Source organism: Brachypodium distachyon, chloroplast (genome assembly GCF_000005505.3).
Source record: "Brachypodium distachyon chloroplast, complete genome".
Taxonomy (NCBI): domain Eukaryota; kingdom Viridiplantae; phylum Streptophyta; class Magnoliopsida; order Poales; family Poaceae; genus Brachypodium; species Brachypodium distachyon.
Window position 1 is genome coordinate 57581 of NC_011032.1, and position 24920 is coordinate 82500.

Sequence of the window (24920 nt, forward strand, 5' to 3'; positions counted from 1 at the left end):
CAATTTATAGATCAAAAATGAAAAAAAAGAAAGCATTGCCTTCTTTACTATATCTTGTATTTATCGTACTTTTGCCCTGGGGGGCCTCTTTCTCAGTTAACAAATGTCTGGAACTTTGGATTAAGAATTGGTGGAATACCAGACAATCTGAAACTCTCTTAACTGATATTCAAGAGAAAAGGATTCTAGAAAGATTCATAGAATTAGAAGAACTTTCTCTCTTGGACGAGATGATAAAAGAGAAACCAAAGACACATGTACAAAAACCTCCTATAGGAATACACAAGGAAATAATACAATGGGTCAAAATAGATAATGAAGATCATCTCCATATCATTTTGCATTTCTCGACAAATATAATCTGTTTGGCTATTCTAAGTAGTTCTTTTTTTTTTGGTAAAGAGGAACTTGTCATTTGGAATTCTTGGGTTCAGGAATTCTTCCATAACTTAAATGACTCAATAAAAGCTTTTTTTATCCTTTTGGTTACTGATTTTTTTGTTGGATTTCACTCCACCCGGGGTTGGGAACTAGTAATTCGTTGGGTCTACAACGATCTTGGATGGGCTCCTAACGAGCTAATTTTTACTATTTTTGTTTGTAGTTTTCCAGTAATTCTAGATACATGTTTGAAATTTTGGGTCTTTTTTTGTTTAAACCGTCTATCCCCTTCGCTTGTAGTCATTTATCATTCAATTAGTGAAGCATAAATTCATTTGATCTCCTGATATTAATCAAATTAGCATCTTTCTTTCTTTAGAAAAAGGCCCCTTTCCATTTTAGCAAAATTCTTTCTATTTCTACCTGCTTAAAGGTATTCATCATTCCGGTACAACTGTTGCAGTAGAATGACAACAGACTCGTGTATAGGGAACTAGATTAGCTTAGCTACCTATCTAATTTATTGTAGAAATTCTGGGATCTGCGATTGGACATGGAAAATAGAAATACTTTTTCTTGGGTAAAGGAACAGATGACTCGATCGATTTCTGTATCGATCATGATATACGTAATAACTCGGACATCTATTTCAAATGCATATCCCATTTTTGCGCAGCAGGGTTATGAAAACCCACGAGAAGCAACTGGACGAATTGTATGCGCCAATTGCCATTTAGCTAGCAAGCCCGTGGATATTGAAGTTCCCCAAGCTGTGCTTCCCGATACTGTATTTGAAGCAGTTCTCCGAATTCCTTATGATATGCAACTGAAACAAGTTCTTGCTAATGGGAAAAAGGGAGGGTTAAATGTGGGTGCTGTTCTTATTTTGCCCGAGGGATTCGAATTAGCGCCGCCCGACCGTATTTCCCCTGAGTTGAAAGAAAAGATAGGAAATCTCTCTTTTCAGAGTTATCGTCCCGATAAAAAAAATATTCTTGTGATAGGCCCTGTTCCCGGTAAGAAATATAGTGAAATTGTCTTTCCCATTCTTTCCCCTGATCCTGCTACGAAGAAAGATGCTCATTTCTTAAAATATCCCATATATGTAGGGGGAAACCGAGGAAGAGGGCAGATCTATCCTGATGGTAGCAAGAGTAACAATACGGTCTATAATGCTACGTCAACAGGTATAGTAAAAAAAATACTACGTAAAGAAAAAGGGGGGTATGAAATATCCATAGTGGATGCATCGGATGGACGCCAATTGATTGATATTATACCTCCCGGGCCAGAACTTCTTGTTTCAGAGGGGGAATCCATCAAGCTTGATCAACCATTAACAAGTAATCCCAATGTGGGAGGATTTGGTCAGGGGGATGCAGAAATAGTGCTTCAGGATCCATTACGCGTCCAAGGCCTTTTGTTCTTCTTCGCATCCGTTATTTTGGCACAAGTTTTTTTGGTTCTCAAAAAGAAACAGTTTGAAAAGGTTCAATTGTACGAAATGAATTTCTAGGTCCCGGGATTTCTTACCATCAACTTGGTAAAAAGCCGGGATTTATTGGCAATTGTTAGAATTATCTATGATCTATTTTGGAAATCCTTTTTTTGTTTAGACTTTTTTTTGTTTGCGAGATGTCTGGAATTCCTTATTTCTATCTCATGCAAAAGAAGAGAATCCAAGGCAAAGGCGAGAACAATAAAAGGATTTCTTCCTTTTCGAAGGGATTGCTGGTCTTGTTAATCGTCTATTCGGCACAAGAAAAAGACAAAAAGGCCTTTTTCTTGTGCCGATTCTTCTTTTCTTGTCTCGAAATAAGAATCCTTTTTCTTTCTATTCGTCAAAGGTTACAATTTCTTCTTTATTCGGGTCTGTCTCTTGGCCCTCTTTTGCTTAGGTTCAGGGGAGGTAGTGCACAAACAGAGGGGAAGGGAATATGGCGGGGGACAAATTTATTGTGATTGTGAGCAAATAGAATTGCTTGACTTGTTCGATTAAGTTCAATTTAGAACTTACAGAAATTTTGCAAAAAAAACGTAAACTTTTCCGTTGAAGGGTGGTTTTTTTTAGGCTAGTTGAGTAGTTTTGATTAAGGTTTTATTAGTTTATTACTCTAAGCTAAATCAATGATTTCCAGGAGACTCCCTTCGTGGAATAAAATATTGTATTGGATCCTCGATTGATCTCTTTTTCTTATTGCTTCATAAGAGTGAATCGAATAGATTAAAGTCGCGTTATAAGAGTAAGAATTCCGCGGGTCCTTTCCGCTCTAATCAGATAAAAAAAAGGGGGGGTAAGGACCCGCTAAGCTCCTACTTTTTCATGTTTCCAATCCGATCCCTCCGATTACTATAGAGATGAACCCAATCCAGAATATGAACCATAAAAGAAAACACCTACTAAACCAATCACAGGAATACCAGTTACCGTACCTATCAGCCAAAGAGGAATTCTTCCAGTAGTATCGGCCATTTCCCCTACTTTCCTCCACATTTTATCAAGTGGTCATGCTAGAGACAAAAACAGTCATGGATAGTTATGTTATAAGGATGGTATCCTTCCAAATGGGATAAGAGAGTTCTTACTACTCTCTTCTTTTCTCTCAATTGAAGAAGTAATTGGAAAACAAAACAGCAAGTACAAAAATGAGTAATAAACCCCAGTATAGACTGGTACGATTCAATTCAACATTTTGTTCATTCGGGTTTGATTGTGTCATAGTTCTATAGTTGGAATTTAGTTTATCGTTGGATGAACTGCATTGCTGATATTGATCCCAAGAAAAAAACAGTAGGTACAGCTAGTCCGTGAATAGCCAGCCATCGCACTGTAAAAATAGGATAGGTTCGATCTATGGTCATTGAGGGCCTCCTAAAAAGATCTACTAAATTCATCGAGTTGTTCTAAAGAATCAAAACGGTCGGTTATTAAAGGAATTCCTTGTCGGCTTTCCGTGAAATACTCGTTTGGCCGAGGACTTCCAAACACGTCATAAGCTAAACCCGTACTGACAAATAACCAACCCGCAATGAATAGGGAAGGTATAGTAATGCTATGAATAACCCAGTATCGAATACTGGTAATAATATCAGCAAAAGAACGTTCTCCCGTGCTTCCAGACATGCTGAGCTCCCCAAATTTTTGTACATTCAAAAAAGGAATTGATTCCGTAAAAGATGGGATCAACCAGTAAATAAAAAATTACTGGTATTTCATCCTTGTGAGATTGTCAATTTTGTACCAAAGGTGTATTTTGAGTATACCGAATTAGTATAGCTATCCTTCCTATGGCACAGCAATCCAGTTTTGCTTGGTTCCGAAACATAATTCCTTTTTTATCTTCTTTGTTCTTTGTCTATAGGTAAGCTATATGTTGTTCAAGGCATCAATAGAAAACCCACTTTTTTGGAGTCCTACTTATTTTCATTGGCTTCGGAATAGTAGAAGAATTCGGAATAGCGGCCAAAATCTTGGGAAAATAGAAGTTGAAGTTAATGATCAATAGCTTTGGATAAAGAATTTAGGAAAGATATTCTCATACTTACACAATACAAGGACAAGTATATGTGAAATCTATCCTTTTTTGGTGAAAAGTTTTCTTCGAATCCAATCTTTCCTTTTAAATCATTTATAAATAATTTAATTGGTTAACATAATATCTAATAAATAGAAAATCGAATAGTGGATAATCTGTTATGAAAGAAAGAAAACATTATTTGAAGAATCAAGATTTGTGATTAATCCTTGTCTTGTTTGTTGGATTAGGTCTAACTTTCTTGACTAAATTGCGAGCGTGGAACTTTACGAGATGAAATAGGGAAAGACAGAAGATAGAACTTCAAAGGATAATTGAAGCGACTCGTTTTCGAAAAAGGAATAAAAATAAAGTAAATTTAAGGAAGAGGTTTCTTTTTTTAAGGGCCCTTCAGGGGATAGTGGAATGCTTTTCTTCTCCTCTTATTCCATATGGAATACAATCAGTTAAAATAAGAAAGAATAGGGGGAAATTCCCCCTTTCACTCAAAAAAGAGGGTTAAATCCTAAAGAAATAATCCAAAATAGGAAGAAGTTTTTTTTTCAAATTCAATTGTTTATTTCTCTCTTATTCCCAAATTCCCCTGAAAATCCAATTGAATTTTTCAATGGGGTTAGATGATGTTGTTTTTAATATTATTACTTTACTCAATGGAAAAATTCCACAACAAATCTCTTGATTCGGAATTAGTGACTCATGTATCATCTGATGAATCCGCTTTCTTTTACACTTCTGTATCTCACTCTATCTTGTTTTTTAGTATTATCTAAAATAACTGATAAATTATGAATTTTCCATAACTTAGGTAAGTGCTTTACCAACATATGTAGTATAGTAAAAAAATAAATGGAATTTAACCCTTTCATGCTTACTATAACTAGTTATTTCGGTTTTCTATTGGCTGCTTTAACTATAACCCCAGCTTTATTTATTGGTTTGAACAAGATACGTCTTATTTGAATTGACTGAATAAGTCAGAAAATAAAAATATTTCTTTTGGATTCCGGGTATTCTACGACTCTTTTCCCCACTAATTACGAATTCTTTTCTTGGTCATTGAGATTCGTGGATAATTTATAGTACTATTTAGGGATAGATCGTATCTATTTTTTTATCCCCTCGAACAAATCGAAATGATTGAAGTTTTTCTATTTGGAATCGTCTTAGGCCTAATTCCTATTACTTTAGCGGGATTATTCGTGACTGCGTATTTGCAATACAGGCGTGGGGATCAGTTGGATCTTTGATTGAGTAATATTTTTTTTTGATTGACCTCCTCCTTGGTCTGGAGGAGGTCAAATTGGAGTTGCAATTCAACTTTCTTTTGTTAAGTTACTTTACTCTGGTTCGACATAAGATAGATGGAATCACGCTCTGTAGGATTTGAACCTACGACATCGGGTTTTGGAGACCCGCGTTCTACCGAACTGAACTAAGAGCGCTGTCATTCATTCAAAAAGAAAACTCTTTTCTACTCCTAACGTATCTCACGTACGTATAGTCTGCACAAATTCAAGTTATACCCACTTTACCTTTAATCAATCTCTTCGCTACGCCCATAAAGAAGAAATAAGTAATAGGTAGGGATGACAGGATTTGAACCTGTGACATTTTGTACCCAAAACAAACGCGCTACCAAGCTGCGCTACATCCCTTTTCCAAATTGTTGTACAATGCCATTGTACACAATTCCTGTCTTCTTTTCCATATCGTAATTTTCTTCTTCTTTCTCTATCTATATAGAACCCTCCCGTCATTTCTTCTTTTTGGTCTCATCTCATATAATCAAGGAATGATATACATTTAAAATCCAATCGAATTTCGCCTATAAAAGAAAGATTACTATGGTAATGTGTAGGAAGAAGGGTGTCATCTTTTTCTTTTTTAGGGATAGGGAAATTTCGTCTATATGGTTCATTTTATATATAGCATAACGTTCTTGGGCAAGAGTTTCTGATCATATACGTATTCCAATAAGGAAGGAGGATTTTCAATGCGGAATATAAAAACATATCTCTCTGTAGCACCTGTGCTAAGTACTCTATGGTTTGCTGCTTTAGCAGGTTTATTGATAGAAATTAATCGTTTATTCCCAGATGCTTTGTCGTTCCCTTTTTTTTAATTCTAGTTATTGCTATGCGAGAAATCGAATTCTTCATGACATGAAGAAATTTTTACCCTTTTCAATCCTTTTTTAGTATCGGAAGGAAAAAGAACGAAATGCTGGATTGGGCTGAACCTCAGAGTCATGAAAAATTTTGGTAAATCCCATTTTGGAAAACGGAAATTCAATTAAAAGCGATATCCAAAGAAATCAGAGCATAGAAAAAGGCCCGGCTGACTAATTAAATGAAAGGATTTCGAAACAAAATCTTTGCTAATTCGACAAGGATTGTATTCTTTAATTATTTCTCTATTTTTTATTACTTAATTTAAGAATTTCAAAAAAATTATATTCTAATGGATTTTATTCTTCTTCTTCGGATTCAAAATAGAAGAATAAAAGAATAAATAAGTAGAAGAATTAAGTTAAGTCAATCCAACCAAAAAGAAAAGGAGGTTCATGGCCAAGGGGAAAGATGTTAGAATCAGAGTTATTTTGGAATGCATCAGTTGTGTTCGAAAAGGTGCCAATGAGGAATCGACGGGAATTTCTAGATATAGTACTGAAAAGAATCGCCACAATACACCCGGACAATTAGAATTCAAAAAATTTTGTCGTTATTGTCGCAAGCACACGACTCATCACGAAATAAAGAAATAGGAAGATCGTGTGTTCGATCTTTCCAAAGAACAGAAAGAGTAAGAACTTCCTATTTTATTTAATATATAAATAAAACATAGATACAATACAAAATAAAAATCAACTCATATTATTTTAGGTAGATATTATTTCATATGTCTAGAGGGTATTCATATACTATAATATGAATCAAATAAGATTAAGAATATGAATCAAATAAGATTAAGATATGGATCAAAGAAAGACTACTTCTTCTCGATCCTAAATTAATAAAATTCTCGATCCTAAATTAATAAAATAAAGAAATTTCATTTCTTTTATTAATTTTAAAATTTTAAATAAGGAATAAATCATGTATACATCTAAACAACCTTTTCTTAAATCTAAGCAACCCTTTCGTAAATCCAAGCAAACTTTTAATAAATCCAAGCAACCCTTTCGTAAATCCAAGCAAACTTTTCGTAAATCCAAACAACCTTTTCGTAGGCGTCCTCGGATTGGCCCGGGAGATCGAATTGATTATAGAAACATGAGTTTGATTAATCGATTTATTAGTGAACAGGGAAAAATATTATCGAGACGAATAAATCGATTAACCTTGAAACAACAACGATTAATTACTCTTGCTATAAAACAGGCTCGTATTTTATCTTTCTTACCATTTCGTAACTATGAGAACGAAAAGCAATTTCAAGCCCAGTCAATTTCAATAATTACAGGTTCTAGACCCAGAAAAAATAGACATATTCCTCAATTAACGCAAAAGTACAGTTCCAATCGAAACGTAAGAAACTATAACCAAAATTTAAGAAACAACAATCGGAACTTAAGTTCCGATTGTTGATGTTTTATTCGAAAGGGCCAGGCCTATATATATTATAAAGAAAGTAATCCAGCTCGTTGATTCCTACCACTTAATCTTAAATTATTGTGTCTTCCCGGAGTCCCCTCTCCGGGAATTCGGTTTTTATTATTCCAGTATATTACTTTATTTATCCTTTTAATTGATGATCTTGATTTTCTTGGAAATCGTGTAAAGGTTATTTGGATTTGATACAGCGACTTGTGCAAGCATTTTACGGTTAAGAATCAATTTCTTCTTATATAGGTTGTGTATTAATTTACTATAACTATCGAATACTTTAAATATCCGCGTTGCTGCGTTTATCCGAGTGATCCACAAACGGCGAAAATCCCTCTTTTGCCTACCTCTATCTCTATGAGAGGAAACAAAAGCTCTTTTTACCTGTTGGGTAATCATTCGATTAAGTCTTAAATGAGCCCCTCTAAAATTTGAGGCAAATGAACGCATTTTTGTTCGTCGTCTCCGGGCTATATATCCTCGCGGAACTCTGGTCATTGAATCAAATTAACCTTAATGAATAACTAATGATTTCTCTTCTTTTAGCCATCCTTTTCCCCATTAATAACAAAACGAATTATTCCGATATATAAAATATTAATTCCAATGGCTTTTGCTATAGTAACCTTCCCAACCACGATTTTTTTTCTACTCCCTTCAGTTATTTCTATGCGAAATAACAAATTAATTCTAATGATACTAAAAAAATAGTGGGTTCCATCGTTTCTATGGTTCCCTTTTAAACGGCGAGGCCCTCTCTATACACCGGAGCCCCTTCTTTTATCAAAAGGTATTGTGAACTTGTATAGTTCACATTCTTTGGCTCTACCTATCCATTATAGAGTAAATAGCTCTTTTCACAATAAGAGTTATCCATACAGTGACGGCATTTAATTATGAAAGTTAGCTAAGTAGCTGACCCTGTTAGTCCGTTCTTTTAAGATAAAGGAACATAAGCCTTTTTCTTTTTATTACTTTTTCCTCCGCTTAATGGATAACTATTTGCTACCAATGGAGGAATTGCTTCTTATTTCCAATTTAGATAACTGGATTTGCACCAAAGGAAACCACAAATTCCATATATCATAGAAATCTAGGATAGAGAAGCTATATCCTATTCATTGGTACCAATCATGGCTACTTCAATTTTTTTTTTATTTTTTTGAAGTCATGATCTGAACGAGTCGCACATACACCCTAGCACATGTTCCTCGACGCTGAGGACATCCTTTAAGCGCGGCTGTTTTTCTAGCAGTTCGTATTGGCTGTCTTGCGTTTCTAATAAGTTGTTTAACCGTTGGCATGTTGTATGTATATAGAAAAAAGTAGATTGGTTTAGATCCATCTTAACCTGATGATTGATCATCATGAAGTCTTTCTATTTTCTATTAAATCGAAGAAAACCCGAATTTAGGTGTGAAATAACTTTACAAGAAATCCGGGCACTACCAATCCTTAAACATTTCTGGAAACCACACTGGATCAGTATCGCAGTGCTCGTGAATCATTTCATCCCCTACAATATCGACAAGCCCATAAGCTTTGGCTTCGTCTGCTGACATAAAAACATCCCTTTCCATGTCTTCGGATACAACCCAAAAAGGCTTGCCTGTTCTTAGTGCATAAACCCTTGTGATCATTTCGCGAACTTTGTGTAACTCTTCCACTTCTAGTAAAAATTCTGGTGTCCTTGCTCGATAATAAGCACTAGCAGGTTGGTGAAGCATAATCCTCGCGTGAGGGAATGCTATACGCTTGGTGGGTTCTCCTCCAAGCAGAATGAAGGACGCCATGGACGCAGCTATTCCGAGGCATATTGTATATATATCCGGTGTCACCGTTTGCATCGTATCAAAAATAGCCATTCCTGAGATTAGCCATCCGCCTGGGGAGTTTATAAACAAAAAAATATCACTAATTCCATCTTCTATACTGAGATATACCATGAGACCTGTAATATGATTCGTGATCTCGCAACGAATCTCTTGACCTAAAAAAAGTGTCCTTTCTCGATACATAACATTGTATAAGTCAACCCAAGTCGCTTCTTCATCTCCGGGAATCTGGTAAGGTACTTTTGGAACACCAATGGGCATATTAGATTAATATTATTAAATTTAAGTAAGAAAACTATACTTTAATATGGAAACGTAAGAATGGAAGAGAAAGAAAGAATCTCCGATTTATTGTCTTCATTTTTATTCTTATTCTATATGAATACTATATATTCTATTAATACGTAGATTGAAATAATACATAGATTGAAAGGTTATACATATAAAGAAGATAACACAGATTGAATAAAGAAAAAAGGAATCGGTGATTCGAATCATAACCAAAGAGGGGTAGGGATCTATTCTTGGTTTTTTCCAAATCGGCCAAGTTACCCATTGCATATTGGCACTTATCGAGTATAGAATAGATCTGCTTCTTTTTCGTATTATAAACAGAATTAGCTTCTTTTTTTTAATGGAATGAAATAAATATTCACGCTTTCTGACACAGAATCCCATAGAAGGGTTAGGTCCATAGGATATGGATAGTCTTTTACAATGCGATAAAATAAAGCGACATCGTGTCTATTTTTCTTTGCTAAAGAGGTATTTCCATGGGTTTGCCTTGGTATCGTGTTCATACTGTCGTATTGAATGATCCGGGTCGATTGCTTGCGGTGCATATAATGCACACAGCTCTAGTTTCTGGTTGGGCTGGCTCGATGGCTTTATACGAATTAGCGGTTTTTGATCCCTCTGATCCTGTTCTGGATCCAATGTGGAGACAAGGTATGTTCGTCATTCCCTTCATGACTCGTTTAGGAATAACAGATTCGTGGGGTGGTTGGAGTATTTCAGGAGGAACTGTAACAAATCCGGGTATTTGGAGTTATGAAGGTGTGGCAGGTACGCATATTGTGTTTTCTGGCTTGTGTTTCTTGGCAGCTATCTGGCATTGGGTATATTGGGACCTAGCAATATTCTCTGATGATCGGACAGGAAAACCCTCTTTAGATTTGCCCAAGATCTTTGGAATTCATTTATTTCTTGCAGGGGTGGCTTGCTTTGGCTTTGGGGCATTTCATGTAACGGGTTTGTATGGTCCTGGGATATGGGTGTCCGATCCTTATGGACTAACTGGAAAAGTACAAGCTGTAAATCCGGCGTGGGGTGCAGAAGGTTTTGATCCTTTTGTTCCGGGGGGAATAGCTTCTCATCATATTGCTGCGGGTACATTGGGTATATTAGCGGGCCTATTCCATCTTAGTGTCCGTCCCCCTCAACGTCTATACAAAGGATTACGTATGGGCAATATTGAAACTGTACTTTCCAGTAGTATTGCTGCTGTTTTTTTTGCAGCTTTCGTAGTTGCTGGAACTATGTGGTATGGGTCAGCAACCACCCCAATCGAATTATTTGGGCCTACTCGTTATCAGTGGGATCAGGGATACTTTCAGCAAGAAATATATCGAAGAGTTAGCAATGGTTTATCCGAAAATCTTAGTTTATCAGAAGCTTGGTCTAAAATTCCCGAAAAATTAGCCTTTTATGATTATATTGGTAATAATCCAGCAAAAGGGGGATTATTCAGAGCAGGCTCAATGGACAATGGGGATGGAATAGCTGTTGGATGGTTAGGACATCCCGTCTTTAGAGATAAAGAAGGACGCGAGCTTTTTGTACGCCGTATGCCTACTTTTTTTGAAACATTTCCGGTTGTTTTGGTAGATGAAGAGGGAATTGTGAGAGCGGACGTTCCTTTTAGAAGAGCAGAATCCAAATATAGTGTTGAACAAGTAGGCGTAACAGTAGAGTTCTATGGTGGCGAACTTAATGGAGTAAGTTATTCTGATCCTGCTACTGTAAAAAAATATGCGAGGCGTTCTCAATTAGGGGAAATTTTTGAATTAGATCGGGCTACTTTGAAATCGGATGGTGTTTTTCGCAGCAGTCCAAGGGGTTGGTTCACTTTTGGTCATGCTACCTTTGCTTTGCTCTTCTTTTTCGGACACATTTGGCATGGCGCTAGAACCTTGTTCCGAGATGTTTTTGCTGGTATTGATCCAGATTTGGATGCTCAAGTGGAGTTTGGAACATTCCAAAAAGTTGGAGATCCTACTACAAGGAAACAGGCAGTCTGATACACATTGTTATGGTATCTTTCATTTCACCTTTCTTTTTTGATTTGGCATGGGAAACATCTCCCATCCTTTCTTTTACTTTTTTTCTTTGTTTATATGGTTTTCTTTCTTTATATGGGAAATTTTCCCAAATGAAAAATGAATAGGTGTGGAAGTTATAATTGTAAATAAACCACGATCGAATCTATGGAAGCATTGGTTTATACGTTCCTTTTAGTTTCGACTTTAGGGATAATTTTTTTCGCTATCTTCTTCCGAGAACCGCCTAAGGTTCCAACTAAAAGAGTAAAATAATTTTATGGAAGTAAGAAGTCTACCCATCTGGTAGACTTCTTACTTCCATTAGTCCCCGTGTTCTTCGAATGGATCTCTTAATTGTTGAGAGGGTTGCCCAAACGCGGTATATAAGGCATACCCAGTAAAGCTTACAAGTAAACCAGATATGGAGATGGCGACTAAAGTTGCTGTTTCCATTTTTATAGAATTTAAAGATTACAATGGATCTACAAAAAGATCGTGTATTTACAACTACAACGGAATAGTATACAAAGTCAACACCAACGATTAAATCGAATTTATGGCTACGCAAACCGTTGAAGATAGTTCTAAACCTAAACCAAGACGAACTGGTGCAGGTAGTTTATTGAAACCCTTGAATTCGGAATATGGGAAAGTAGCTCCAGGTTGGGGGACTACTCCTTTTATGGGGGTCGCAATGGCTTTATTCGCGATATTCCTATCTATCATTTTAGAAATTTATAATTCTTCTGTTTTATTGGACGGAATTTTAACCTATTAGGTTTCTACTAACTAAAAGTACGAAGTCGKAGTTTTTCCATCCAAAAAAAGCCTTTCTAGTTTAAGCTCTACATTTCTAGACATTCTGGTAGTTCGACCGCGGAATTTTTTTGTTTCGGTATCTCTGGAATATGAGTGTGTGACTTGTTAAAATTGATCCTATTGATAATACATAGAAAGGGCCTGTTATCTCTATCAATATGATTCTAATTCGTCAGATATTATTTATTCTAGTATCTGGAACACGAAATAGATAGAGTGGATCAAAAAAAAAATGGAACTATGATTCATACCCACTATTCAGACCTCGCAACCAGACTGAAAAAATTGAAGTAGTTCTTAATAAAAAAAAAGAAATTTTCTTCCTTCCAATTTTGTTTGCACAAAAGACAACTTTATTTTCTCTCCATTTTGTCGAGTCATTACACGGATTCCATAAATGATTATCAAGTGGTTCTTATTCGAAGAACCCTTGCCTTTTGTTTAGCTTGAGACTCAATCATCGTGGCTCTAGTATGAATCTAAGGTTTAAATTGAACTGATTCATAGGATCGCAACANGATAATTTCTATCAGAAAACTACTAGAATTTTGGCTTTCTTATTTACTAGTAAATAAAGAGTAAATCCGCATTACACACAAAAAAATAAATCAAAAATAGGGAAGAGAAAAGTCAAGAGGCCTCTAATGACCAATATAAGGGAAAGGAAGAAAGACAGATGAGCCAACTTGAGATTTTTTGGCATTAGCATTACAAAGAGGATATTCCGGATTTTTCTTATTTCATATCTTCAAGGCAAATCGACCCAATCCAGTGGCTGATGAAGTTTTGAACCTTTTTTCTAATATTCGTTGAAAATTTGTGTGTTTCTGCTTGAGCCGTACGAGATGAAATTTTCATATACGGTTCTTAGAGGGGGACTTAGGTTAGTTACCTATCTCAATAAAGTATATGATTGGTTTGAGGAACGTCTTGAGATTCAGGCAATTGCAGATGATATAACTAGTAAATATGTTCCTCCTCATGTCAACATATTTTATTGTTTAGGGGGAATTACACTTACTTGCTTTCTAGTACAAGTCGCTACCGGTTTTGCTATGACTTTTTACTATCGCCCAACTGTTACAGAGGCTTTTTCCTCGGTTCAATACATAATGACCGAGGCCAACTTTGGTTGGTTAATCCGATCAGTTCATCGATGGTCAGCAAGTATGATGGTTCTAATGATGATCCTACATGTATTTCGTGTGTATCTCACAGGTGGATTTAAAAAACCCCGCGAATTAACTTGGGTCACAGGTGTGGTTTTGGCTGTTTTGACTGCATCGTTTGGTGTAACGGGTTATTCTTTGCCTTGGGATCAAATTGGTTATTGGGCAGTCAAAATTGTGACAGGTGTACCTGATGCGATTCCGGTAATAGGATCGCCTCTAGTGGAGTTATTACGTGGAAGTGCTAGTGTGGGCCAATCCACTTTGACTCGTTTTTATAGTTTACATACCTTTGTACTTCCTCTGCTTACTGCCGTATTTATGTTAATGCACTTTCCAATGATACGTAAGCAAGGTATTTCGGGTCCTTTATAGGGAAGGCATATCATAGAGAATTAGAATTCTCATATATAATATTGGGTAGGTTGTGGTATTTCATTGCTACAAACATGGGTTATTGTAAAATAACACATGTCATTTGGATACTTCTCTTCAACTCCGAAGTATTTTGATATAATACAAATAGTTGAAGTTAATTTTACAAAAGAAAAAAAGGCGGATTATGGGAGTGTGTGACTTGAATTATAGATTTGGCCATGCAGATAAAGAATTGGATCTGCCACATTAGAATTCACAACCAAAGGTGTCTCCGCATCCAATCAACACGTAAGTCCCCTACCTAGGAAGGATAGGCTGGTTCACTTGAGGAGAATATTTTCTATGATCATACCCCAACCATGTCATCCATGAAAAGGCTCCGTAAGATCCCATAGAGTAGAAATGGAATAAGTCATGTGACATGATCCAATTCTCTATTTATTACACTTACCTTTTTTTATTATGGTATGGAAATGCATTCATTTTCTTTGCATCGATTGTGATTCGCAATACTATCGGAGTAAAAGAAGGGATCTAAGGAAGAGCATAGGCTAAACTTTTTGATTTTTTTATTAGTAACAAGTAAATACTTTGTTTGGGCGTAAGAAACTTGCGATAGTGAGGGGATAAAGACCAACTAATCAAGAGACATGAGACAATCCACAAAGCAATTGATCATGATCAAATTTGTAAGCCCACTTGGATATTGAGCATTTACCCATAAGAATAGGATTATTTTCAATGAGTAGTTGTAGGTGCAACTTCGGAAAAGATAATCTGATAAAGCTTTTCTTGCCTAGAGTCATTGAGTAATTATATACCTTATTCTATTATTATTATGGATCTTCCGCGGTCTTATTTCTTTCTTTATTGCTCGAGCCGGATGATGATAAATTCTCATGTCCGGTTCCTTTGGGGGATGGATCCTAAAGAGTTCACCTATCCCAATAACAAAGAAACCAGACTTAAATGATCCTGTATTAAGAGCAAAATTAGCTAAAGGGATGGGACATAATTATTACGGCGAACCCGCGTGGCCCAACGATCTTTTATATATTTTTCCAGTAGTAATTCTAGGTACTATTGCATGTAATGTAGGTTTAGCTGTTCTCGAGCCATCAATGATTGGTGAACCCGCGGATCCGTTTGCAACTCCTTTGGAAATATTACCCGAGTGGTACTTCTTTCCCGTGTTTCAAATACTCCGTACGGTACCCAATAAGTTATTGGGCGTTCTCTTAATGGTTTCTGTGCCAACAGGCTTATTGACAGTACCTTTTCTAGAGAATGTCAACAAATTCCAAAATCCATTTCGTCGCCCGGTAGCTACGACCGTTTTTTTAATCGGTACTGCAGTAGCTCTTTGGTTAGGTATTGGAGCAACATTACCCATTGATAAATCCTTAACTTTAGGCCTTTTTTAGGTATTTTTCAGGTTGATTCATTCAACCGTGAAGTACCGTGCATAGGTATCTAGGAAATAGTTACTTCGAAGTGAATTTTCCCTAGATACCTAAAATCCATTTTATTATGATCCATTTCGCGAAAATATAGATTCTCCTGAAGATGCAAACTTGTTTTTTTCTTTTTATCCTAACTCGAAAAAGAAGAAGAGCCAAAAATTGCAATGGATTTAAAACGAGAGCTTATTCTTAAGTAAATCAACTGGGAGATGCTTCTCTAGAGTGTCCCATATCTGTTTTCCATCTTCCATACGAAAACTGTCAATTCTCATAAGATCTTCTTCAGTCTTACTCAAAAGGTCCAATAGTGTATGTATATTGGCCCTTTTGAGATAATTATACGTTCTAGAAGGCAATTCTAATTGATCAATAAAAATAAAATTCAATGGAATTCCTTTTTTGTTTTTCTTTCGATTAGTCAATCTTTTTTGAAAAGTAAAAAGGGGTGGAGTAAACCTGTTTTTATTTTCTTCGAAACCAGTTCCCTCTTCCTCTGCGTGTAGAAAAGGAAGAAATAAATCAATCAAATTACGAGAAGCCTCATAAAGCGCTTCCTTAGGGGTTAAACTTCCATTAGTCCATATTTCGAGAAAAAGTATCTCGTGTTTTTCATTTCCATTCCCACAAGAAAAAATACTATAATTCACATTTCGAACAGGCATGGATACAGCATCTATAGGATAACTTCCATCTTGATAGTTCTTTCTAAGTTCCGTCTGATATCCACGATCTCTCTTGATCTGTAACTGAATACAGAAATCAATGGGCTCGGTCAAGTTAGCTATAGGCTGTGCCGTATCAACGACTTCTACGGAAGGTGGTAAGATGATATCTTGAGCAGTTATGCATCTGGGACCTTTGACGCAAATGGATGCGTCTCTAACTCCATAGAGATTACTTCTCAATACAATTTCTTTCAAATTTACTAAAATTTCTTGTACGGATTCTTCAATACCCGCTATTGTAGAATATTCGTGTGGCACGCTTCCAAATTTTGCACGTGTGATACATGTTCCTTCTATTTCTCCAAGTAAAGCTCTTCGCAAGGCAATACCGACGGTATCTGCTTGACCTTTTATAAGCGGGGACAGAATGAAACGACCATAATAAAGACGCTTACTATCTACTCTTGATTCAACACACTTCCACTGTAATGTTTGAGTGGATCCTGCTACCTCCTCTCGAACCATAATAGACTAGTATTATTATTTGATCATTGAATCGTTTATTTCTCTTGAAAGCGGGTTAATTCTTTTACAGACGCCTTTTTTTAGGCGGTCGACATCCATTATGCGGCATAGGTGTTACATCGCGTATACAACTTAAGCGCACACCACTTTTAGCAATGGCTCGTAATGCGGCATCTCTTCCACTACCAGCGCCCTTTACCATAACTTCTGCTCGTTGTAAACCTACTGTACGAATAGCATCGACTGCTGTTCTTTGACCAGCATAGGGTGATGCTTTTCTTGAGCTTTTGAATCCACAAGTACCCGCAGAGGACCAGAAAACCACTCGACCTTGTGGGTCTGTAACAGTTATAATGGTATTGTTGAAACTAGCTTGAACATGAATAACCCCTTTTGTTATTCTACGTGCACTCTTCCGTAAACTAAAACGTGCATTCCTACGTAAACCAATACGCACTCTCTTACGTGAACCTATTTTTGGTACAGCTTTTGCCATATTTTATTATCTCATAAATCTCATAAATATGAGTAAAAAAAATAAAAAAAAGATACAAAGATATCCGTTTCAGGGTAAAATATACCCTTTACTTTAATTATTTCAAATTATTTTATTATTAATTTAAACATTCCCGCAGGTATTCTTTTTTTTTACTTTTTAGAAAGTAAAGTGCTTTTTCGAAAGATTATCCCTGTCTTTGTTTATGTTTCGGGTTGGAGCAAATGACTCTAATTCGGCCACGCCTACGAATCAGTCGACATTTTGTACAAATTTTACGAACGGAAGCTCTTATTTTCATATTTCCGTATCCTTTCTTAAACCATGAATCTAATCTTTTGGAAAAAATAAGTCTCTTCGCTGTAATTTTTGAACTTTGCATTTATTATTCTAGAAAAAAGAAAAACCTAATCCTTCAAATCTTCGCTATCCTTCAAATCTTCGCTATCCTTCGAGTCTTCGATACGCTTCGAATCCTTATGGGGAAGTCTATAAATGATACGTCCCTTGCTTGAATCATAACGACTTACTTCAATTTTGACCCTATCCCCCATCAGTATTCGTATAGAACTAGACCGAATCTTTCCTGAAATATAGCCCAGGATGATGGTGTCATTCTCTAGACGAACGCGGAACATTCCGTTGGGTAGGGCTTCCGTAACTAAACCTTCGAAAGTTACTTTTGCTTCTCTCGGGTTTTTCTTTTCTCGCCTATTTTTTTTTTCTGTCATTTTTTTTTTCTGCTATTTTTTTCTTTTTATTTGAATAATAGGAAGTTCGAGAGAGAATTCGGGCACTATAGGCAAGGCGATTACCATATATAACATAAGACTTCTCCCCCAATTCTGTTTAGTCGAGCCTCTCGATCTGTCATTATCCCTCGAGAAGTAGAAAGAATAGCAATTCCCATTCCACCCAAAACTTTAGGAATTCCTTGATAGTTGGTATAAATTCGTAAGCCGGGTCGGCTGATACGCTTTAAAAAAGTTCTTGTTCTATATATTCCTTTTCTAGTCTTTCTCTTTTGATGTCGCAAAGTTAAAACCAAGAAATATCTGTTACGTTCCTGATGTTTCCGAACACTTTCAATAAAACCCTCTCGTAGAAGTATTTTTACAATGTTTTCAGTAATATTTGTAGATACTACTCGAACTGTTGCTTTTTTATTCATGTCCGCGTTTCTTATAGAGGTTAGTAAATCAGCAATAGTGTCTTTGCCCATAAGATTCTAATTCTAGGTTCCTCCCAATTTTTCTATAATCAACATGTTTTCTTTTTTTTCTTTTCATTTTAGATTTTAAAACATATACGTGAAACACAATCTACTAATTCACTCTTTGATCTAAATTTCGCCTACTAGTATTTATAATACTTCAGGAGCTAATGAAACTATTTTGGTAAAATTCAATTCTCTCAATTCCTCGGTGATCGCCCCAAAAACTCGAGTTCCTTTTGGATTTCCTTTTTGATCAATTATAACCGCTGCATTGTCATCATAGCGGATTATTATACCGTCTTCACATTTGAACTCTTTACATGTACGTACAATTACAGCTCGAATTACTTCGGATCTTTCTAGAGGCATTTGGGGCACTGCGTCTTTGATTACAGCAACAATAACATCACCAATACGAGCATATCGCTGATTACCAGCAGTTCCTATGACTCGAATACACATCAATTTTCGAGCTCCACTATTATCTGCTACATTTAAAAGGGTCTGAGGTTGAATCATATTATTTGGATTTCAATTTTTTATTTCGATGCAAAAGGATGAAAGAAATATTGTCTTTCCAGAAAGAAAAACCCGTTTTTGGGGTTCTATATCTCTAATCGAATAAATTGACTTCGTATGGGCATTTTACTGGCAGCTATGGAGATAGCTGCTCTAGCTACAGTTTCGGATACTCCACCCATTTCATAAAGTATACGACCTGGTTTAACAACAGCTACCCAATATTCGGGGGACCCCTTTCCCGAGCCCATACGTGTTTCCGTGGGTCTTAGTGTAACTGGTTTGTCGGGAAATATACGTACCCATATTTTTCCACCACGACGTGCATATCGTGTTATTGCTCTTCGTCCCGCTTCTATCTGTCTCGCCGTGATCCAAGTGGGTTCAAGTGCTTGAAGAGCATATCTACCAAAACAAATACGATTGCCTCGGCAGGATTTTCCTTTCATTCTTCCTCTATGTTGTTTGCGAAATTTGGTTCTTTTGGGGTTATAGTCGATGGTTCTTTCGTAGTTCCATCTCTACTGCAAAACTGGACATGAGAGTTTCTTCTCATCCAGCTCCTCGCGAATTAAATGAGAAAGCGTGCAAATTGCTCTAATTCCATAATATTCAAAAATATTATGGATAGATACACATTAATAGGTAATAGAAAAAGTTAGTTTTTTTTATTTTTCATAGTTAATTTTGTTCAAATAGAAAAATATATAGTCAAGAAAGAAGATCTAGAATATATCTAGATGTGTGTGTCTATTTATCTATATTCTATTTTTAACGTAATCCTTCTTAAAAAAAATATCTTTCTTTTTACTTTTATTGAATTTATTGAATTATTGAATTGCGGTAAAGTATTCTAATTCAATAAGGATTTCGCGGGCGAATATTTACTCTATTCCTGTCTTATTTGGTAATTTATAACCTTACCAAATAAGACAATTTTTGGGGTTTGTTCCGCCATCCCGTCCAATGAGGTTTTTGGATCTTTGCATAAATCCTATGGAGTCATAGGTTCTGTCGTTCCCACTGCTTCTCCTTGAATGGTTAGGTCTGAATCCCGCAACGGAGCTTCAAAAAAATGTCTTTCCGAGTTAATTTTCTCAGTTTTATTAACCCGGGTGGCTCTTTAATTATTGCTTTAAATTTGTAGTTCTTGTTTCAAGTTACGATTTCTAATTCTCTGTTATTTTTATTATATTATATTGATGCTTTATCACATTGCCTTTTTTGATGCAATTCATAGACCATACATATTGGAATCCTATATCTTACTTATTCTTCTTTCTATCATCTTTCCCTTTATCTACATCCCTTTAGTTTTGCTTCAGAACCTAGAATCTCGTTTCTTTTTTAGAGAAAAAATTGCAGTTGCTACAACTATATGATAGATCTACTCATTTATGATAGAGATATTTATTCAGATAGTGACTGCTTCTTAGTTAGGATCTCGACAATACGAAGCAATAGGTTGGTTATTAGTTAATTTTCTATAATTACTAAATTTTTTTCTTTTTTTAAAGAAAAAAATAACGAGTCACACACTAAGCATAGCAATTATATTAAATGATTTATCAATTTTCATTAAATCTTATAGAAAGAGGTATAATTTCTTCTTTTTTTTAGGGATTTCGGGAAAAAAGGCTCTTGTCATTTTTTATTCTATCACTGCACAGAATGCGAAGACAAGATTAGTTATTCTTCATCTACGAATATCCAAATTTTTACACCTAATACTCCATAGATAGTTCGAATTGGATAGCAACAATAATCAATTTTAGCGCGAATTGTTTGGAGAGGAAGTCTACCCTTTTTGATGCATTCCGCACGTGCAATTTCTTTTCCTCCGAGACGACCCGCTATTTTTACTTTGACTCCCCTTATATCTGCTTTTTTAGTTAATTCAATGGCTTTTTTTATTGCCTTTCGGAATGAAACTCGATTTTTTAATTGAAAAGCTATATATTCTGCAAGAATGTTAGGTTGTCTATAAGGCTCTTTAACTTTTTCGATAGAAATATTAAGTCTCTGGTTTACAGAGTTAATTTCTTTTTGTAGATCTTTCTCTAATTCTTCGATTACTCCCTTTTTCTTTAATAAATTTGGAAATCCTATATGGATTATGACGTGGATCGTATCAATTTCTTTTTGAATTTCTATATGTGTAATTACTTCGGAACTTGAACCTGAGTCCATTTTTCTATTATGTGTAATTACTTCGGAACTTGAGTCTGATTCTATTTTTCTATTCGAGCCCTTTTTCCTATTTTTTTGTATATAGTTCTTGATACAATTCCTTATTTTTTTATCTTCCTGTAGACCCTCAGAATAATTTTTTGGTTGTGCGAACCAAAAGGAATGGTGTTTTTGGGTTGTACCAAGTCTGAAACCAAGTGGATTTATTTTTTGTCCCATATTTTTCCTATTCTATTTTTTTTTACGGGGAATCGAATCTTAGCTGGATCTAAGGGTTATTTAGATCTCTTTACTATATTTAGTGCAATTGTTATATGACACATGCTTTTTTTTATGGGGAAACTGCGCCCTCGAGCCCGAGGTCTGAATTTTTTCATAATAGTACTTCTACTGACTTCGGCTTTAGTTATGAATAAATTCGCTTTGTCGAAATCCCTATAATGAGCAGCATTTGCTGCTGCCGAATAAACCAACTTTAAGATGGGATAAGATGCTCGATAAGGCATGAGGTTCAGTATCATAACTGTTTCCTCATAGTAACGCCAGCGAATCTCATCAAGAACCCTTTGTGCTTTGAAGACAGACATATGGATACGTTTTTGTGCTTTGAAAACTCGCTCGAACTTAAGTAGACGATCGGTTGGAACTTTCCTTGCAAGTTTCCTTAGCCCACTTTTCTTCTTCTTTATCCTAGGGATATACTTTACTAATTTGAAACTTGTCATAAATAAGGTTATTCCCCGCCTACCTTTACTTTGCATCTTTTTTTTATTCTGAATCTTTCTATTCTGAATTCAGTTAACGACGAGATTTAGTATCCTTTCTTGCATTTTCATAACTCGTGAAATGCCGAGTAGGTACGAATTCCCCCAATTTGCGACCTACCATAGGATTTGTTATGTAAATAGGTATATGTTCCTTTCCATTATGAATCGCGATTGTATGGCCAACCATTGTGGGTAGAATGCTAGATGCCCGGGACCACGTTACTATTGTTTCTTTCTCCTCCTTCATATTGACCTTTTCTATTTTTGCCAATAAATGATGAGCTACAAAAGGATTCGTTTTTTTTCGTGTCACAGCTGATTACTCCTTTTTTTTCCTTTTTAAAGAGCGGCAATCTATGTCCAATATCTCGATCGAAGTATGGAGGTCAGAATAAATAGAATAATGATGAATGGAAAAAAGAGAAAAATCCTGTAGCTGGATAAGGGGCGGATGTAGCCAAGTGGATCAAGGCAGTGGATTGTGAATCCACCATGCGCGGGTTCAATTCCCGTCGTTCGCCCATCGCATTATTGCAAATGCAAAAAATGCAATTTTCCATATTCCTAGTTACGTATTTACTTACGGCGACGAAGAATAAAACTATCGCTATATTTTTTCCTTTTCCTAGTTCTTCTTCCAAGCGCAGGATAACCCCAAGGGGTTGTGGGTTTTTTTCTACCAATGGGGGCTTTCCCTTCACCGCCCCCATGGGGGTGGTCCACAGGGTTCATAACTACCCCTCTTACTATGGGGCGTTTACCTAGCCAACACTTAGATCCGGCTCTACCCAAACTTTTTTGGTTCACCCCAACATTACCCACTTGTCCGACTGTTGCTAAGCAGTTTTGGGATACTAAACGGACCTCCCCAGATGGTAATCTTAAAGTGGCTGATTTACCCTCTTTTGCAATAAGTTTCGCTACAGCACCTGCTGCTCTAGCTAATTGGCCACCCCTTCCACGTGTGATTTCTATGTTATGCATGGCCGTGCCTAAGGGCATATCGGTTGAAGTAGATTCTTCTTTTCTCTCAAAAAACCCCTTCCCAAACTGTACAAGCTTCTTCCAAAGCATACGGCTTTCTAGATGTATATGACGATCTCTAGACAGATGGATCTTATATAAATCATATGATGAAGTACCACATGAGTGGATATATAGGAAAGGAATCCAAATCTGCCGAATCGCTCATGTTAGGATCTTCTACATCCTAGGTCTCCGCGTTCCGTCATCTGGCTTATGTTCTTCATGTAGCATTCAGATCGAATGACTCTATGAAATTACGTTGATACTTCCACATATTATGGGTAACGTAGGAGACATCCCTTTTTTCCCCGGGGGTCTTAATTACCACTGCTTAGCTTTCAATTCGCCTCTGACCATCAAATTAAATGTGAATAACCCGTCCTACTCTCTTTGAAACAAGGGGCGCTTCCGGTTCTGTGCGTGCTTCAAACAATTTTGTCTTCTCCATATTACCATATCTCTAGAGTCAATAATTTTCTATGAGGAACTACTGAACTCAATCACTTGCTGCCGTTACTCAACAGTTTTCTGTTAAGGTCTATCCCGTAGAGGTAGTCAAATTGGATCAGTGATCGATTTCTAGGTTTCGTCGTAAACCTAATTGGTTACTTCCAATTACGTAAATCAATAGTTCAAACCGCACTCAAAGGTAGGGCATTTCCCATTGATATAGGAACTTTTGTACCAGAAACAATAGTATCTCCAATTATAGCCCCTCTGGGATGTAAAATATATCTCTTCTCACCATCCCCATAGTGTATGAGACAAATGTATGCATTTCGATTAGGGTCGTATTCTATGGTTACGATTCTACCAGATATGTCTTTTTGATTCCGTCGAAAATCGATTTTACGGTATAGGCGTTTATGACCTCCCCCTCTATGCCTTGCGGTAATGATTCCTCTGGAATTACGACCTTTACCACAACGGTGCCGTCCATGGATCAAATTATTTCGTGGATTGGATTTCACTTGCCTGTCTACGGTTCCCTTGCGTGTACTCGAGATAGGTGTTTTGTATAAATGTTTCGCCGTATTATTAAGTATTCTCCTTTAGTTTTTTTCTCTATCTAGAAGTGGAATAGAATAACCCGGTTGAAGGGTAATGATCATACGTCTGTAATGCATTGTATGTCCCAGAATAGGTCCTATTCTTCTACCCTTTCCGGGTAGTCGATGGCTATTCACAGCTACTACCTTAACACCAAAGAAGAGTTCGACCCAATGCTTTATTTCTGTCTTAGTGAATCCTGATTCGACATTAAAAGTATATTGATTCTTTCCCAATAAACGAAGACTTTTTTCTGTAAATACTGCGTATTTGATTCCATCCATAAATCGACTTTCCCTCCTATGCTCTGAGTTCCAGTATCGATAAGAATTCGAGTTCTTATTGTTCTTATGTTATGGTATGAATATACCATACCAATTCGTTATGTATGGATGATGGATGAGATTCCATGGATAGAGAGCCAGTTCCAATAGACTTATGGAACGTTCCCGTTCGCGTGCATCCAGCAGGAATTGAACCCGCAAATTTACCAATTATGAGTTGGGCGCTTTAACCATTCAGCCATGGATGCTTAACAGGGATCATCCTACATCGTAAATAACCAATTTTCATATAGAAAGACATATCATAGAAAAATGAAATCGAAAATATTCGGAGATGGCAAATATTCGGAGATGACTATGAAAACACCTCTCTGGATCCTCGAATTGAAAGAGAGATTGAGAGGGATCAAGAATCCTAATTCTCTCTATTTGGAATGGATCCAATTCTATTGAGTCTGACTCATAGTGATCATTTCTCTTTAGCAAAGAATGACCTTGGTTATCAAAGGATTGAACAACCGGGATCCATTTACTTATGATACCTAGTTGGCATTGATAACAAGGATCTAATGAATTATGAGTTTAATAGATCCTCTTTAGCAGAAAGACGTATATTCCTTGCTCATTATCAGACAATCACTTATTCCCAAACCTCGTGTGGGGCTAATCGTTTTC

General features: G+C 36.3%; 31 protein-coding genes, 4 non-coding genes and 1 further gene across 36 annotated transcripts, besides 2 other annotated features. All coding sequences in view use genetic code 11, as the record gives it.

Moving 5' to 3' along the window:
• The first annotated feature begins 17 nt into the window (after positions 1–17).
• cemA (envelope membrane protein) lies at positions 18–710 on the plus strand. The gene has a single exon. It carries the CDS (start codon positions 18–20, stop codon positions 708–710), a length of 693 nt encoding a protein of 230 aa, YP_002000498.1.
• A 224-nt stretch (positions 711–934) lies between these two features.
• petA (cytochrome f) lies at positions 935–1897 on the plus strand. Its single transcript has one exon. It carries the CDS (start codon positions 935–937, stop codon positions 1895–1897), a length of 963 nt encoding a protein of 320 aa, YP_002000499.1.
• An 834-nt stretch (positions 1898–2731) lies between these two features.
• psbJ (photosystem II protein J) lies at positions 2732–2854 on the minus strand. The gene has a single exon. It carries the CDS (start codon positions 2852–2854, stop codon positions 2732–2734), a length of 123 nt encoding a protein of 40 aa, YP_002000500.1.
• Positions 2855–2984: 130 nt separating this feature from the next.
• psbL (photosystem II protein L) lies at positions 2985–3101 on the minus strand. Its single transcript has one exon. It carries the CDS (start codon positions 3099–3101, stop codon positions 2985–2987), a length of 117 nt encoding a protein of 38 aa, YP_002000501.1.
• A 22-nt stretch (positions 3102–3123) lies between these two features.
• psbF (photosystem II protein VI) lies at positions 3124–3243 on the minus strand. The gene has a single exon. The coding sequence runs from the start codon at positions 3241–3243 to the stop codon at positions 3124–3126; it is 120 nt and encodes a 39-aa protein (YP_002000502.1).
• Positions 3244–3253: 10 nt separating this feature from the next.
• Positions 3254–3505, minus strand: psbE (photosystem II protein V). The gene has a single exon. It carries the CDS (start codon positions 3503–3505, stop codon positions 3254–3256), a length of 252 nt encoding a protein of 83 aa, YP_002000503.1.
• A 1276-nt stretch (positions 3506–4781) lies between these two features.
• On the plus strand, positions 4782–4877 carry petL (cytochrome b6/f complex subunit VI). The gene has a single exon. It carries the CDS (start codon positions 4782–4784, stop codon positions 4875–4877), a length of 96 nt encoding a protein of 31 aa, YP_002000504.1.
• A 173-nt stretch (positions 4878–5050) lies between these two features.
• On the plus strand, positions 5051–5164 carry petG (cytochrome b6/f complex subunit V). The gene has a single exon. The coding sequence runs from the start codon at positions 5051–5053 to the stop codon at positions 5162–5164; it is 114 nt and encodes a 37-aa protein (YP_002000505.1).
• A 121-nt stretch (positions 5165–5285) lies between these two features.
• On the minus strand, positions 5286–5359 carry trnW. The gene has a single exon. It is a non-coding gene; the product is annotated as a tRNA-Trp (tRNA).
• A 139-nt stretch (positions 5360–5498) lies between these two features.
• On the minus strand, positions 5499–5573 carry trnP. The gene has a single exon. It is a non-coding gene; the product is annotated as a tRNA-Pro (tRNA).
• A 337-nt stretch (positions 5574–5910) lies between these two features.
• psaJ lies at positions 5911–6196 on the plus strand.
• Positions 5911–6196: a sequence feature (similar to PSI small peptide).
• A 284-nt stretch (positions 6197–6480) lies between these two features.
• Positions 6481–6681, plus strand: rpl33 (ribosomal protein L33). Its single transcript has one exon. The coding sequence runs from the start codon at positions 6481–6483 to the stop codon at positions 6679–6681; it is 201 nt and encodes a 66-aa protein (YP_002000506.1).
• A 331-nt stretch (positions 6682–7012) lies between these two features.
• Positions 7013–7504, plus strand: rps18 (ribosomal protein S18). The gene has a single exon. The coding sequence runs from the start codon at positions 7013–7015 to the stop codon at positions 7502–7504; it is 492 nt and encodes a 163-aa protein (YP_002000507.1).
• A 156-nt stretch (positions 7505–7660) lies between these two features.
• Positions 7661–8020, minus strand: rpl20 (ribosomal protein L20). The gene has a single exon. It carries the CDS (start codon positions 8018–8020, stop codon positions 7661–7663), a length of 360 nt encoding a protein of 119 aa, YP_002000508.1.
• A 692-nt stretch (positions 8021–8712) lies between these two features.
• On the minus strand, positions 8713–8826 carry rps12 (ribosomal protein S12; one part of a trans-spliced gene, as the record gives it; the record has 2 gene entries for this part). Coding sequences YP_002000509.1 and YP_002000467.1 both cover positions 8713–8826 — 114 coding nt within the window.
• Positions 8827–8967: 141 nt separating this feature from the next.
• clpP (ATP-dependent Clp protease proteolytic subunit) lies at positions 8968–9618 on the minus strand. The gene has a single exon. The coding sequence runs from the start codon at positions 9616–9618 to the stop codon at positions 8968–8970; it is 651 nt and encodes a 216-aa protein (YP_002000510.1).
• Positions 9619–10130: 512 nt separating this feature from the next.
• psbB (photosystem II 47 kDa protein) lies at positions 10131–11657 on the plus strand. Its single transcript has one exon. It carries the CDS (start codon positions 10131–10133, stop codon positions 11655–11657), a length of 1527 nt encoding a protein of 508 aa, YP_002000511.1.
• A 186-nt stretch (positions 11658–11843) lies between these two features.
• psbT (photosystem II protein T) lies at positions 11844–11951 on the plus strand. The gene has a single exon. The coding sequence runs from the start codon at positions 11844–11846 to the stop codon at positions 11949–11951; it is 108 nt and encodes a 35-aa protein (YP_002000512.1).
• Positions 11952–11999: 48 nt separating this feature from the next.
• Positions 12000–12131, minus strand: psbN (photosystem II protein N). The gene has a single exon. The coding sequence runs from the start codon at positions 12129–12131 to the stop codon at positions 12000–12002; it is 132 nt and encodes a 43-aa protein (YP_002000513.1).
• A 103-nt stretch (positions 12132–12234) lies between these two features.
• Positions 12235–12456, plus strand: psbH (photosystem II protein H). The gene has a single exon. It carries the CDS (start codon positions 12235–12237, stop codon positions 12454–12456), a length of 222 nt encoding a protein of 73 aa, YP_002000514.1.
• Positions 12457–13342: 886 nt separating this feature from the next.
• Positions 13343–14041, plus strand: petB (cytochrome b6). Its single transcript has one exon. It carries the CDS (start codon positions 13343–13345, stop codon positions 14039–14041), a length of 699 nt encoding a protein of 232 aa, YP_002000515.1.
• A 187-nt stretch (positions 14042–14228) lies between these two features.
• petD (cytochrome b6/f complex subunit IV) lies at positions 14229–15468 on the plus strand. Its single transcript has 2 exons — positions 14229–14236; positions 14994–15468. Exons 1-2 carry the CDS (start codon positions 14229–14231, stop codon positions 15466–15468), a joined length of 483 nt encoding a protein of 160 aa, YP_002000516.1.
• Positions 15469–15683: 215 nt separating this feature from the next.
• On the minus strand, positions 15684–16697 carry rpoA (RNA polymerase alpha subunit; the record flags this gene model as incomplete). The annotated part of the gene is made up of 1 exon: positions 15684–16697. A coding segment is annotated over exon 1 (1014 nt), but the record flags the coding sequence as incomplete, so codon positions are not given.
• A 64-nt stretch (positions 16698–16761) lies between these two features.
• Positions 16762–17193, minus strand: rps11 (ribosomal protein S11). The gene has a single exon. The coding sequence runs from the start codon at positions 17191–17193 to the stop codon at positions 16762–16764; it is 432 nt and encodes a 143-aa protein (YP_002000518.1).
• A 187-nt stretch (positions 17194–17380) lies between these two features.
• rpl36 (ribosomal protein L36) lies at positions 17381–17494 on the minus strand. The gene has a single exon. It carries the CDS (start codon positions 17492–17494, stop codon positions 17381–17383), a length of 114 nt encoding a protein of 37 aa, YP_002000519.1.
• A 106-nt stretch (positions 17495–17600) lies between these two features.
• On the minus strand, positions 17601–17924 carry infA (translation initiation factor 1). The gene has a single exon. It carries the CDS (start codon positions 17922–17924, stop codon positions 17601–17603), a length of 324 nt encoding a protein of 107 aa, YP_002000520.1.
• An 80-nt stretch (positions 17925–18004) lies between these two features.
• On the minus strand, positions 18005–18415 carry rps8 (ribosomal protein S8). Its single transcript has one exon. The coding sequence runs from the start codon at positions 18413–18415 to the stop codon at positions 18005–18007; it is 411 nt and encodes a 136-aa protein (YP_002000521.1).
• A 141-nt stretch (positions 18416–18556) lies between these two features.
• On the minus strand, positions 18557–18928 carry rpl14 (ribosomal protein L14). Its single transcript has one exon. It carries the CDS (start codon positions 18926–18928, stop codon positions 18557–18559), a length of 372 nt encoding a protein of 123 aa, YP_002000522.1.
• Positions 18929–19014: 86 nt separating this feature from the next.
• On the minus strand, positions 19015–20474 carry rpl16 (ribosomal protein L16). The gene is made up of 2 exons: positions 20466–20474; positions 19015–19416 (listed from the first exon to the last, which is right to left on the minus strand). The coding sequence occupies exons 1-2, from the start codon at positions 20472–20474 to the stop codon at positions 19015–19017; spliced, it is 411 nt and encodes a 136-aa protein (YP_002000523.1).
• A 143-nt stretch (positions 20475–20617) lies between these two features.
• rps3 (ribosomal protein S3) lies at positions 20618–21337 on the minus strand. The gene has a single exon. The coding sequence runs from the start codon at positions 21335–21337 to the stop codon at positions 20618–20620; it is 720 nt and encodes a 239-aa protein (YP_002000524.1).
• A 56-nt stretch (positions 21338–21393) lies between these two features.
• Positions 21394–21843, minus strand: rpl22 (ribosomal protein L22). The gene has a single exon. The coding sequence runs from the start codon at positions 21841–21843 to the stop codon at positions 21394–21396; it is 450 nt and encodes a 149-aa protein (YP_002000525.1).
• Positions 21844–21871: 28 nt separating this feature from the next.
• Position 21872, plus strand: a sequence feature (junction LSC-IR; JLB).
• A 44-nt stretch (positions 21873–21916) lies between these two features.
• On the minus strand, positions 21917–22198 carry rps19 (ribosomal protein S19). Its single transcript has one exon. It carries the CDS (start codon positions 22196–22198, stop codon positions 21917–21919), a length of 282 nt encoding a protein of 93 aa, YP_002000526.1.
• A 133-nt stretch (positions 22199–22331) lies between these two features.
• On the plus strand, positions 22332–22406 carry trnH. Its single transcript has one exon. It is a non-coding gene; the product is annotated as a tRNA-His (tRNA).
• A 55-nt stretch (positions 22407–22461) lies between these two features.
• Positions 22462–23945, minus strand: rpl2 (ribosomal protein L2). The gene is given in 2 exon segments: positions 22462–22892; positions 23555–23945. Coding segments are annotated over 2 exon segments (822 nt in total).
• An 18-nt stretch (positions 23946–23963) lies between these two features.
• rpl23 (ribosomal protein L23) lies at positions 23964–24245 on the minus strand. Its single transcript has one exon. It carries the CDS (start codon positions 24243–24245, stop codon positions 23964–23966), a length of 282 nt encoding a protein of 93 aa, YP_002000528.1.
• Positions 24246–24419: 174 nt separating this feature from the next.
• Positions 24420–24493, minus strand: trnI. The gene has a single exon. It is a non-coding gene; the product is annotated as a tRNA-Ile (tRNA).
• Between the last annotated feature and the right edge of the window lie 427 nt (positions 24494–24920).